This window comes from Amblyomma americanum, chromosome 9, assembly GCF_052857255.1.
Source record: "Amblyomma americanum isolate KBUSLIRL-KWMA chromosome 9, ASM5285725v1, whole genome shotgun sequence".
NCBI classification, from domain to species: Eukaryota; Metazoa; Arthropoda; class Arachnida; order Ixodida; family Ixodidae; genus Amblyomma; species Amblyomma americanum.
Window position 1 is genome coordinate 140,630,003 of NC_135505.1, and position 12,760 is coordinate 140,642,762.

The window sequence follows — 12,760 nt, forward strand, 5'->3', positions numbered from 1 at the left end:
TAGAAGTTGAATGCCAGTTTTTTTTTTCTTTTTCAGGACTTCTGGAACAGCCTCATTTAGGCATCCCATTTCTTTCTCCGTACACGAAACCCCGCTTTAATATTTCCCCTCTTACACATTTTACTTCCCTAATTATTTATTTATTCCTTTATTTACTTATCACATTACCCACAGCGCCAGTTTGGCATCACGGGGGGGGGGGAGGGGGGAGAGTTACAACATAATCATACGTCATAGTGGCAGGGACAGAAGAGAAAAAAATACTAACAGAAACAAAATGCAGCATAATTTAATACAAACACACACAACCATAAAATTACAGCAAGGCAGCAAAAAATTCATTACATTTTGCTGAAAAGACTCCCTGGGGGCACTTATTACCATTTGTTCCCCCCCCCCCCCCCCGCCCCTTATGTAATGCCCCATTGGGGCCTTTAAGGGAAAATGATTTATTGTTTTTGGAGAAAAATGACATTCTTAGTATATCAGTTCTCCATTTCATTTCTTTTACTTTGCAAGTCGTTCTCGGTACGTGCAAAGCCTCTGCCACTTACCAGGACGAACAACTGCCTCTGGTTGCTTCAGCTGATTTGTTTCCTGTTGCTGTTCTTTCTTTTGTTCGTCCTGTGTTCTCTTCTGAGGTTCCTGTTGGCCAGGTCGCTGCTGCTGCTGATGGGCTTCCTGCGCTGGCAGTTCCTGCTCTGCGTGCGGATCCGTCGTTCCTGGTACACTTCGCTTGTGGTCATCCGGAGGCTGATGGGGGACGTTAACCTCGCCTCCAACCTGCGCTTCTCGGGTCTCTTCCCGACCCATAGGTGACACTGCGAAGAGAGTTAATAACGCGATAGCATTAGAGGTTGCGTTCACGAGAAAAGCCAGCGCCCTCTGTCCGTGTCACGAGAAAGCAGGCGGCCCATCTGTCACCGGGGCAGGCTGCAACCGGCCCACCATGACAGGTGGCAATCAAATTAATTAAACACATTCAGTGTAATTGGCACCTTCCCAAAGTTGCACCGTGCATTCGGTCATTGGTCGAGAGATAGACATCCTCCCGAAGAAGTGTCTGCACAAAAATGAGCCTTACGGGAGCTGTACATGCTGAAAAAAGTTCTATAATGCAATAAACTCGTACAGTTTTTCATACAGATGTCATACAGTTATCAAAGTTATACAAATGTCTTTCATTTCTCCAAAATCATACATGCCATACAGATGTCATAAGACATCATACAAATTGTATAATATTTGTACGACGAAACCTGAATGAGGTTATTGCATAATAGAACTTTTTTCAGCAGGGGCGAAAAGCAACTAGGGTCTCACAAGCCGAACTGGGGACTGTTTTAAGCAGCCACCAACAGGGCAGTGGCGCATCGCTTAACCGCTGCACCATGGCGGTAGGAATGCTATGAGGACTCCCCGCGATCTATGCATATTTGAAAAAGAAAGATCACTTTTGAGGGAGGGATCTCTAATCCTCTCGCTTTGCACTCTTAAAGTTCAGTTAGGCGTCGTCAAGGTTTTTGAAGTGTCAGCTTACTCCGCTGCTATCTTTCACATTTCTTCATTTCTTACCTTCTTGGGCACAAGCAACCTGTAGACATTAAGATCGTGGTGTTATGCTTTCGATGCATGCAAACAAGCGCGCGGTTGCAAGCAAGCAGTGATAGAAGCTTGTGAGTGCCTTAAAAGCGGTCTTTCTGTACTTTAAAGAGAATTCGGTTTGAACCAAATACGCGCCAGTTTCTGAAATCTTATGTGCCAAATATTTGTTCCTATCCATATGTTCTGACGTTCATTTCATTTTCTTACTATGCGCCTGGCATCATGAGTTTGTTGCGGAATGTATTTTAAATCCGGTTGTTGATGTGGATGTGGTTGTTTTTTGGCCCCTCTATTCTTTTTGTGTCATTGTGGTTGCTCTCCCACAGGAAAGTTGCCAGCGCCTTTCAAAGCGAATTTGTCCCATCCCGTCCTCCAGATACAAAACTTCAGGTTCAGTCCTACTCTCCAGCTGCAGATACAAAATTGGGGAGGAGACTTAAGCTCCGCCTTAAGGCTATGACGCAAGAGCGCAGTGGGTTAGGATTTTAGTTCTGAGCAGTTTGACACTTTTGAACACATATTAATTTTGTAGCGAAAGCTACATTGGCCACGAACTCGCAGTTTCGTGGGGCTCGCACCGCACCACGTGACCAACCACGTGACTTGTCACGTGACAACAACTAGTCAGACAACCAGACTAACCTGGACTTGCAATCAAGATTAACCAAGGCTAACCAAGCTATGCCTTAGCTTTCGCTACGTATATCCTGGCATGGCCGAGCTATGCCACTGCATATTTTTTAAATTGGTGCAATTGATTGATCAATTACACACTCTAAATTTTATTAATTCGCATCATCAAGTATTGGCTCTTCATTCTGAGAATTTTGACACCTTTGATCCCCCTATTTCCAATTCCTTGATTTCCTTAATTAATCCGTAAGTTACTATTTTTTCATTAACTCGTCATCGCCTATCACACACCAAGCAATCATCGATCCCTAGGCCCACAAATTTCCGTGATAAGGTTTTTTTTTAATTTGGTTTTGGGGGGAAAGGAAATGGCGCAGTATCTCTCATATATCGTTGGACACCTGAACTGTGCCGTAAGGCAAGGGATAAAGGAGGGAGTGAAAGCGGAAAGGAAGGAAGAGGTGCCGTAGTGGAGGGCTCCCTTTTTTTTTTTTTACGCAGCCCCCGATTTTTTTTCGACCCGCGTTGCCGAATATGCCGACGGCTTTTCGTCCGAACGAGCTCTATACGCTGTCGCGTGTAACGGACGGTATTGATAGCAGCAGTAATCTTAAGCCTGCGTAAATATGTAAATCACCTTAAGCGGGATTGACCGAGCGGCTAGCTGATAAGCATGAATGCCGCGGCGAAATGCTAAGCGTCTCTTTAATGGTGTTTTGACCGCAGGCCACTAAAAATGAAATTCAGAAACTTATACCATCTCCTTCGGCGTTTTCCTGGTTCGGCTCCGAGGCTACGGAGGCTGGATGGTCGTGATGCTTCCCTGCAAGAGGAGAAGTTTCCACTGAACCTGCATTCCCAGTCTTGCGTGCTTTAGTGACTCTCCACTAAGCGTTCATTCATAGCCATCTAAATTACTCCATTACTTCATGGGGGCTGACATACCGTTCCCACTTATCGTCTCTTCGACTTGTTCAGAACCAAGCTGTCAGGATTCTAACATGGAATAACCGGTATTTTCCTACATCCCATTTATATAGCGAGCTTAACATACTCAATGTTAATAATATCATTACAATAAATGTAGGTGTATTTTGTTCTAGGGTAGTTAATAATCACAATGTTCTGCAATTGATACTCTTAAAGGATATCACGACCTGAAATGTTACGCGCTTTTCACATCGGAATAATTTTTTGGTTCCGAAATTTCGCACTAACCTCGGAATTAAAGCAGTTGGATTTTCATTAATCAAACTTTAGAATTCATTGCCCTATGATATTAAAATAGCGTCATCTTTGTCGTCATTTAAACGCCAACTTAACATGTTTCTTTGAAACTACTAGGCTAATTGTTTTGTTTTTTTTTGTGTTTCTCCTATCGGTGGTTTCTCTATTTTTTGTTTCAATATGTGCTTTTATCTAATATGCCATACTGTTTACTTGGTATGCATTAACTCATTAATGTTCGCGGTTGATATTGGTAAAAATTGTCATTAGTTCATACATTTTATTATAAGAGGTCCATTACTGCATATTGCTGTGATACCTCTCACTGTATGATCAATCGGTGTGTGCATGCATTTCTCATGTATTTTAAGAAATAAACTAAACTTCAAACTAAACTTCAAACATGTCTTCAAGCTACCTGGTCTGTACCTTCATGTGGGCCAGTCGGGGAGGAATCATGGAGAGGTGTGGTCTGCTCCGCTCTCGGTGAGATTGGTTTCTTTGTGATACGAAAACGCTACTCCATCGACCCAGGTCAACTTCATTTTGTACCGAGTGTCCCGTTAAGTAGACAGCAGCCGCTGCTTGCTACAGGTGCATTCCTTGCATTCCATTTGCGAGTTAAAAGTGCTTACACTTCTCGAAAAGTTTCGCATCGAAACCCGGAGAGGATATATAGGGGTGCGGCTTATAAATGCACTCCGAATTTAAAACCAACAGGCGGCGTGAGAGTGCATGACATCATGTGCCTTTTATGCAAAACGAACGGAGTCGTTAATCTCCATCTATCAAACCCTACCCTCTCGCCTTTTAGAAGCCCACGGAAATTTGCCAAGACTTGTCAGGATTAGTGTGCATGGCTAGATGCGTTTCGCTGCCTGAGTCTGATATAATGAATGCGCAACACAGCCTTTTCGAGAGCTAAGCAGTGCACCGGACGAGTGGCGCTAGCGCGATTATTCTCTCGAATGCCGACAGTAAATACGTTCCTCAAACATGGCTCTTTGCACGAGCTAAAATTTGTTGATATTTTCTTTCATGCTGAAATGAAACACAATTCGGCGACAGAATTTTGCGAGCTGGCTCGAACGAAGAGGTTAATTAATTACCAGCGGTGGGCATTCAAAGAGACACTCAGGACAGCTAAACTGATTTCCTGGCTCTTTCTCTCTGTTTTCTTGTTTACCCGGCTGTAAAAGCGCATTTCTCGCCGAGAAAAATACATGGACTTCAAAAGCTTGTAGGGACAGCTATGCTCCGCCTTAGGGGTATGACGCGATATCATTAATGGGGCCCCACTGGCGGCCTGCAGGGTCCTCTTCACTTCGCAGATACCGTCAATGTTGTTTATTTCACCATCACATAATGCTTTACGGCTCCCTTCCGAGCAAGTACTCGTTCACTGTCGCGACATTCTGTCTATATGCCCATATGTGCGGATTTAGTCATTGTCTACAATGCATCCATATATCGCGGGGAATCCTGACGTCACTCCTGGCATATATATAAAGTGGTAACGCGGTTAAGCAATGCACCACTGCCACAGGAGGTGGCTGTTTTAAACAAAGCCACCGGAAATACTTGTGAGACTCAGGTCATCCTTCCAGAGCTCCTGCTAATCTCGTGCGCAGTGCCGAGGTGGGCAGGTGACAGTTGCGTTGAATTTATTTTAATTTCATTTCCACCTGCTTTTCTGGACACGCCGACGCTAACGCCCGGTTCTCCCATGAACGGGACCCTTAACGCTACATCGCGTTAAAATTTTCCCCGTTGTTGGAGTCAACCTGGTGACGTCATGAACAAAAAGGCCTCCATGATCATTGTTTGGGAGTCAAAGCGGTATCGCGTAGCCTCAGGGATCCCTGAAAAACTGTCAGGACGTCACACAAAATAATTGTGAAAACACCTGGTGGTTATGATACCTGCATTTCTTTTATCACGTTGCTTTTAAAGTTTGCAAAAGCGAGAATTTTATTGAAAGTGGCCTCTTTTGACTGAAACGTGGTAGTTTATCGGTACAAACGACATTAAATTTTTCCTTAGTGCCTCATTAATTAAGGCGTTGCCGAATCCCTTCAGATATCTATTAAGCCTAAATTTTTCGTTATTTCCCGCGCAGTGACCATTCAGGCCCTGTTGTCACGAGAACAGCAATCCTAAATTAAGTCTCTTTGCCACTGCGGGCTCTTGAATACCCGAATTTGTTTTAGGTGCATAAAGTGCGCTTAGAGCGGAAATAGTTCTTGGCGAACAGAACATACCATTCGCCAAACAAAGGAGTAAGCCGGGCTTGTTGGTACATTTTTTTCATGGAAACAGCGCAGCAGACGGGACCAAGAAAGGAAGCAAGAAAGGAAGGCAGTGCCCGTGTGTGTGTCTTCCTTTCTTGGTCCCGTCTGCTGCGCTGTTTCCATGAAAAGAATATACCATTCGCGGAAGCTGCGAAAATGATCAACTAGTGCACGTTGATACGTACGCTGTTGTCAGTTGTCAATATGCGCCCGTTTAGAGAATAAACTTTACAGAGCATTTTAATTCCCCGATGCAACTATGAAAACAACGTATCGAGTACTTACGTCTCCCGGCTTTCGGCTTGTGTCTCTTTCCTGGTAAATAAGGACAAGAATAAAAAAAAAAGTCACGCTGTACTTTAATAGTTTCTATGCGCTAACGTCTCGAGGATTCATTTTTTTTTTTTGCACCGAAAATTGTGTTAGGAAGTTCTGCGCAGCTTATAGGTCAATATACGGTCATGTGACAGTCACGGGTTCACGCTCACGTTACCAGCTCCAGGGACGTGACAGTGTGCCCGATGAGATAGCTGTTGCAGGCTAGGTTGCCACAGAAGTTCCTAGATATTAGATTTTCGTGCCCGTATTATGCATTAGAAAAAAAGAACCAGCAAAACTGCTTCAGCTATCACTGAGCTTGACGCCTTACGTAGCAGAGCGAACACACTGGGCAACTTCTTTATTTTACCAAAAATATGGCGAACCGTGCCTGTGCTGATAATTTCGCCAGAAATTTATTCTTTAATGCAGGGTTTGCAGTCTTCTGTGTAGTCGTTTCAACAACGAAACAAATTTTCCGAATTTAATAAGCACAGTTATTAATGCACCATGGTAACATCAAGACAATTATTTTCGCTTTGAATCTCATTGCCATATGGTGCGAACACCTTACAAGTGACCTTGTAAATTTAGTGAACAGCTAAGTGTATAAATGGAACGAACTTACTTTTGCTCTCCTCCGCTGTAAGAGATGCACAAGGTGAATTCAGATGAGACGTGTAGTGTCGCTTCGACAACTCAGCGGGTAAGTGGTGAACAATCTGAAATCTTCGCCTCGTATGAAGCAGAATTCTAGCGGCCACTTTTATACAAGACCCACTACAATCTGAAATCCTCTTCTCGTAAGAAGCAGAATTCTAGCGCTCACTTTTATACAAGACCCACTTACATATATGCGTCAATGCTTTAAGGATATTATGCTTCTTTTAACGGTCTACAGCTCATTTTTTTTTTTACCTAAGTTCGCAGACTCATACACACTGCTAGAAGCTCGCAAGTCTCATCACTCCGCCTCAGCATTTTTTAATAAACTGTATGAGTATTTGTACAAGGCCGGTGCAACTTTTCTACATCAAATTGCTTGAATTGAAGTGAAGAAAATAGCGCACAGAAAATACAGAACGAAGGAGAAGACACGGACAAGCGCTAACTGTCGTTAATTATATACGATTAGAGGTGTGCAGTTATTCGAAATTTCGAATTAAAAATCGAATTTCATTCTGTTCCGTCCGCTGAAGGAATCATATACGGAATGCTCGAAATTATTTGAAACAATTGAAATTCGTTTTCGAATTTTCGAATAGTTATGGAATAATTTCCTCCGCGTTTCAGTAGAGAACACCGCAGCTTTTTTCAATTCTCTCTCAAATACAGGGATGACTTCGACTTTGCAGAGCATGCTTCCACGGTTGGCCTGTGCGGCTAGGAGTGTTCAGCTTTGCGGCCAGGTCCAGCATGCTTAAGCTGAAATGAATTGATTGGTCCCTCAGCGCAACGGCTAAATATGGCTGAACATAAATGCACTTTCGTCTTATAGTTAGCACTGAGGTCAGACCCATTTTCTTCGTCGAAAAACTTGGAATACTCCTCGAGGGTGGGTTGTGCGCCACTTCCCTCGAGATCCGTGTCATACTTAACTGAATCATGTGAGAAAAAGGATATAGTCTAGACTTGCGAATCGTGATAAACGTAGTACACGCCAAGCGTATGCGGTTTCTCGTCCACTCTGTCACGTTACTCTAGTAATGTCCACTGGTAAATTATGTTTAGTGTTATCACTATTATAAGCACCAGCACTATCACCATTTTCCTTTCTTTGTGCCACTAGTTTCGCGCATTTGTTAAGCGCATCCATCTCGGCAGAGTTGGTTCCACTGCAGGACAAATGATTGTCCTAATACCGAACGCCCCGAGAGAATTAAGCGGATTAAACGATCAGCATGGAGGACGGAGACAATAATTGGCATGAACCGTTTGCGAGTTGCATTTAATGTGATAACATTAGAGTTGTCACATGAAAACCCTGCTCACATCCGGTGTCACTAACTTCGCTGATTGGTCGAGAGAAGTGGTGTGAGCGTCTGACGTCATCACAACCTAACCTGATGATCCACCCTGACTGATTGACAGAGCTCAAGTGACCCTGTGGTGTCATCGCAACCTGCCCACTGTGGAAGGTGGCCGCCGGATAGCTAGCAACGGGTCCACCTTGGCAGGCGGCAGTTAAAGTAATTATTGGTCGAAAGAAGTCACGTGACCTTGTGTTGAGCTATGCCATCAGCGTCACAGCGTAGCAGCCACCTGCCACTGCGGCTAGCAGTCCGAATATGGCGTCTGATGGACCGACAGATGTGAAATCTAGTGCTATTGCATTCTAAACTTAAGGCGACTTAAGCGTCCCCGTAGTTTTTTTTTCTTATCAGGCAGCAAGCAAAAAGCACAGTGCTGAAGAGCTTAGAGGATGTGCGGGAACAAGGATAACTCACCACCAGGTGTCGCCGCTTTGCTTCGATCGACCTCTTCTTTGAACTCGGGGCTAGGAGCAACAGAACCTTGAGAAAGGGAGATGAATCATTAGGTTAGATACCTCCTTGTATTCCACCGCTTTCTGCCCAGTACACTGAGCGGCAAAAGTTACCTCGACCTCACCAGCCGATAATGAAAGCTCAGCACCTTGCTCAGCTAGAAAAGGCACCAGTGACTCCTCGACCACAACAAGGCATATGCAAGGCCGTTAGGCTGTTTCTGACAACGCAGGCCGCAGCAGAAAGCGAAAAGCACTCGTACGGACGAGAAATAAACAAAAAGGATTAAAAAGCAATAATTAAACTCGGTACCTTCAGAAAGCAGCAAAACCTGTGTTGAAGGAAAATGAAAATTGGTTGCTGGGGAAAGGAAATGGCGCAGTATCGTCTCACATCTCGGAGTACACCTGAACCACGCCGTAAGGGAAGGGATAAAGGAGGGAGTGAGAGAAGGAAGAAAGAGGTGCCGTAGTAGAGGGCTCTGGAATAATTTCGACTACCTGGGGATCTTTAAAGTGCACTGTCATCGCACAGCGCACGGGCGCCTTTGAGTTTCGCCTCCATCGAAACGCGGCGAACCCGACCGCATAAGTGTGTAGCAGAAGGCAATGTGACCAAAAGTGTTCCGCGAACGGCTCGCAGAGAGAGAAGAGAGAGATAAAGACAAACGGAAAGACAGGGAACGGCTCGCAGCATTGCAAGAAAACACACGTCTTACTCACTTTCCTTCTTCTTACGCCTCTTCTTCTTGCCTGCCTTGTCTCCTTCGTTGTCGAGGCCCTGGGATGTATCATGGGTCGGCGACACCTCCATTACGAAGGACGGGGTCCCGGTTTAGTCCAGACAGTCTCGTAGCGTGGTGTAGGTCGTAGAAGAGGGAGCTCGAGCGGTGGCTGGCTGTGCTGGCACGATGTCTCGTGACGCACTTGCTGTCCAAGCGCTTCTCGGTGCTGGCGATACCGATGCCAACGCCGCCACTGAAGGCAGTGGCACTCATTATTCAATTCAATTTTATTCAACATCTTGAGGATCTTGGCTGCGCCGACAAAAAGCCAGAGAAAAGGCTTGACAGAGGTCGACGCACCCTACAATGACTTGACAGCAGCACGAGAATGGCATACAGCGTGTGGCATACATTCATAACAGGATCACTGAGATACGTGAATATAGAAATGAAACGGCATGGGGTAAGCACACAGGAAGGAAAAATACAAATCATAAGTACAAATCTTTGTTGCAAGAAGTGCCGATGGTACCTAAGTGTACATCAATTTAGATGCCTTATTTAATGAGCATAGAAGAGGAAGAAAGCATTTGGTGACTATAACTGGCGACCATGATGAAGAAACCTCGTTATCGGTCGCAAAGGTTGCATCTGCTATGGATATGACACTTCCAAACTTCTGCCTGAAAGAGAGGCGGAGAAGGTGCCGCTCCTCCGGCTTTTTGAGGCCTTTACATGGGCGCAACTAAAGGCGTTGACTATCTTGATTGTATGTTGTAACATCTTTGAAGGTATAGGCCGGATTACAATCGGGTTCCTGATCGAGTGGGGAGGAGTGGGTTTTGGTTTTCAAAGTATCACCACGCCTGCGATTACCATTTTCATCAAAATCTTTGGAGCGGAAGCAGGCGAGTTTAGATTTGGGAGCCTGGGAGTATAAAATTGCAGTTTCGCACTGACGTGTGTGACAACTATGGAAATGGAGGCACTGTTACCTGTCAGTTGGTTTTTGTACTACTCCAATTAAGTAGTCATTAGGTTAATTTGATTGATAAAGAAGGCATGCGTGAAACAGATTTCGATCTACGTTCTTAGATGGGTCAATATACTCTGTGAGTTGTTTTTAGGTTTCTGTTCATGTCATGAATATGTCAAGGGAGCTTTAGTACAAAGCCGGTTTTCTCTTAAAAGCGGGAATACAGTTGGATTCAGTGTTATGCATAAATGTGTTGGTATAGTTTGGTGCCATTTTAGTGCCCACAGCTGTGCCGAGTGCTTGTAGGCAATATGAGGTGCTGAATCTGAAAGAATGTAAGTTTGCTCGGCGGAAACCTGCTCTATACCTGAGCATTGAACGATGAAAGAAGGAAACCAAGTTTTTTTGGGGAATTTAGAACTCAACAGTGTGCTACTGTGAACACTCCCGGGATTTGTCGTAGCAGTCCCGGAGACACTTATCTCTTAAAGGAGCAAAGTACTTCGACAATTGCAACTTATGTTAATCGCACTCGTCCAGGAATTCATGTGCTTCAGGACGTCGAAAGCAGCGCACACTGACAGAGCACAAAGAACAAGACGGGAGACACCACTAGAACTGACTCGCAGCCATTAGCTTGGCACCAGCTTAGCCTCTTCTTTTGGCTCTCCTCACTGAATCCTGGCCTCTACCCCGTTGTGGGTATGTGCCATGTCACTAAGGCAACAACAACAATTGAAATTTAATGGAAAAAACGAGCAAGTACGTCTACAGTAAACACCTCAAACTTCATACGTCAAAACTACGTGGGAACAAGTTAATGCGCGTGGCAAGAAAAATGTTGCTAAACACAAGCAGGGTGCAGCCGGTTGTGCAGATAGCAGAATTCTTTATCTGAAATGGCGACGGAAGGTTCGTTGACGCATCGCGTGGAACGTGCTAGTGCTGGGGCCCAAAAGAAGGAAACAGAAACCCGGACGACACGCGGCAGCACGCGGCACAGAAGAAGAATCCTTGGCAGAGAACGGTCGCGTCTTCTCAGCCTCGCTGCAGGACTGCGACTTCCAGGGCTGCGATCGGAGGCCCACGGAAATCCACGAGCCCCGTCCCCGGTAATCGCCGTGGTCGCATGCCATCAGCCACTGTGCCTGGCCGCCGCCATCGACAGTGCAGACCCTGACCGTCCAGAGACTTCGGTGCCGCAAGCTGACCTCTCCCGCTCACCTAGGCAACCAGAGTACATGGTTGTCTACGGGGTTGCGGGCACAGCCTTCGAGCTGCTGGCGGCCGGGGTCATCGCCGTGCACTTCAACCACTTCACGTCGCTCCTGTGGCCTTCCTATGGCCGACCGAGTAGTGGCGAGAACATACTGGCCGAAGGGACTCTGTACTTCCCCAAGCACGGGAAGAAAACTGTCGAAGGTGCAAGCGGCTCAGCCGTCGAGTTGCTCGTCAACGGGGCCACGGCTCCTGCAGGAAGCAAACAGACCGACGCAAATCGGTGCCTAGACGACCATATGAGAAAGGGTGCTCCGCCGCTGTCATTATGAAAAGCGGACATGGGTGACATGGATGAGAAATTTCCGTTCGACTGGGTGAAGGCAGACTTGAAAACCGGATGCTAACATGGGATCTCAATTCCGCTGTCAGCATCGCTTCAACAAGGCCTCATCTGTTTGCGATCCCGTATAGAGAACTATGTTAGCAAATAAAAGAAAATGTCCGATACTTCATAAAATCGAGTCATCCTTGGATTGTACCTTCAGGTTTTGCATGTGGAGCAAATGGGAGTCGATTTCTTTCTCTTGATTTCGACTGGGATGTCATTAACTGGCGTTTGTTTTCTCGCCCACTGTGCCCGCTTCCGGTTTCTTACCGTTTCGCCTATCATTTTTCTTTCCGTAGCTCGCTGCGGTGTCCTTAAGCTGAACCCTTTTAGTTTGCCTCCACGTATCTGCCCATAGGTGAGTACCGGTAAAATACAGTTGTTTTATACATTTCTCCTGGAGGATATTGGTAAACTTCCAGGCATGATCTGAGACAACCTGCCACGTGCTCTCCATCCCACACTTATTATTCTAGTTATTTCCTTCTCATGATCCGGATCAGTGGCCACCACCTGCCCTAAGTAGACGTATTCCCCTACCATTTCCAGCACATCGCTACCAAATGTGAATTGCTGTTCCCTTGCTAGACTGTTGAACATTGCTTTTGTTTTCTGTACTTTAATTTTCAGACCTGTCGTTCTACTCTGCCTGTCTATGTGTGTGTTTGTCTCTGTCTATGTATACTAATGTCTAAAGCAATCATTTTAAAGAAGAAACCACGCAAGCAAAATTTCGGTGTCTGTACTCCTTTAGTTCAATAACAACACGGTAAACGTGTCTTTTCCAGCATGTCCATCCACATCGCCGGCCATTGGCTGCAAGATCCAACGGATTGCCCGAATAATGGGACGGACCATCAGTTTTCGGTCAGATTAAAAATGTTTTCATTATCG

At 45.4% G+C, this 12,760-nt stretch overlaps 1 protein-coding gene across 1 annotated transcript; it reads right to left on the reverse strand.

Annotated features, from left to right (window-relative positions):
* Positions 1 to 507: 507 nt before the first annotated feature.
* Positions 508 to 6,065, reverse strand: LOC144103740 (uncharacterized). Its single transcript, XM_077636394.1, has 3 exons — positions 6,042 to 6,065; positions 2,996 to 3,061; positions 508 to 821 (listed from the first exon to the last, which is right to left on the reverse strand). The coding sequence occupies exon 3, from the start codon at positions 811 to 813 to the stop codon at positions 508 to 510; it is 306 nt and encodes a 101-aa protein (XP_077492520.1). The 5' UTR covers positions 814 to 821; positions 2,996 to 3,061; positions 6,042 to 6,065.
* Between the last annotated feature and the right edge of the window lie 6,695 nt (positions 6,066 to 12,760).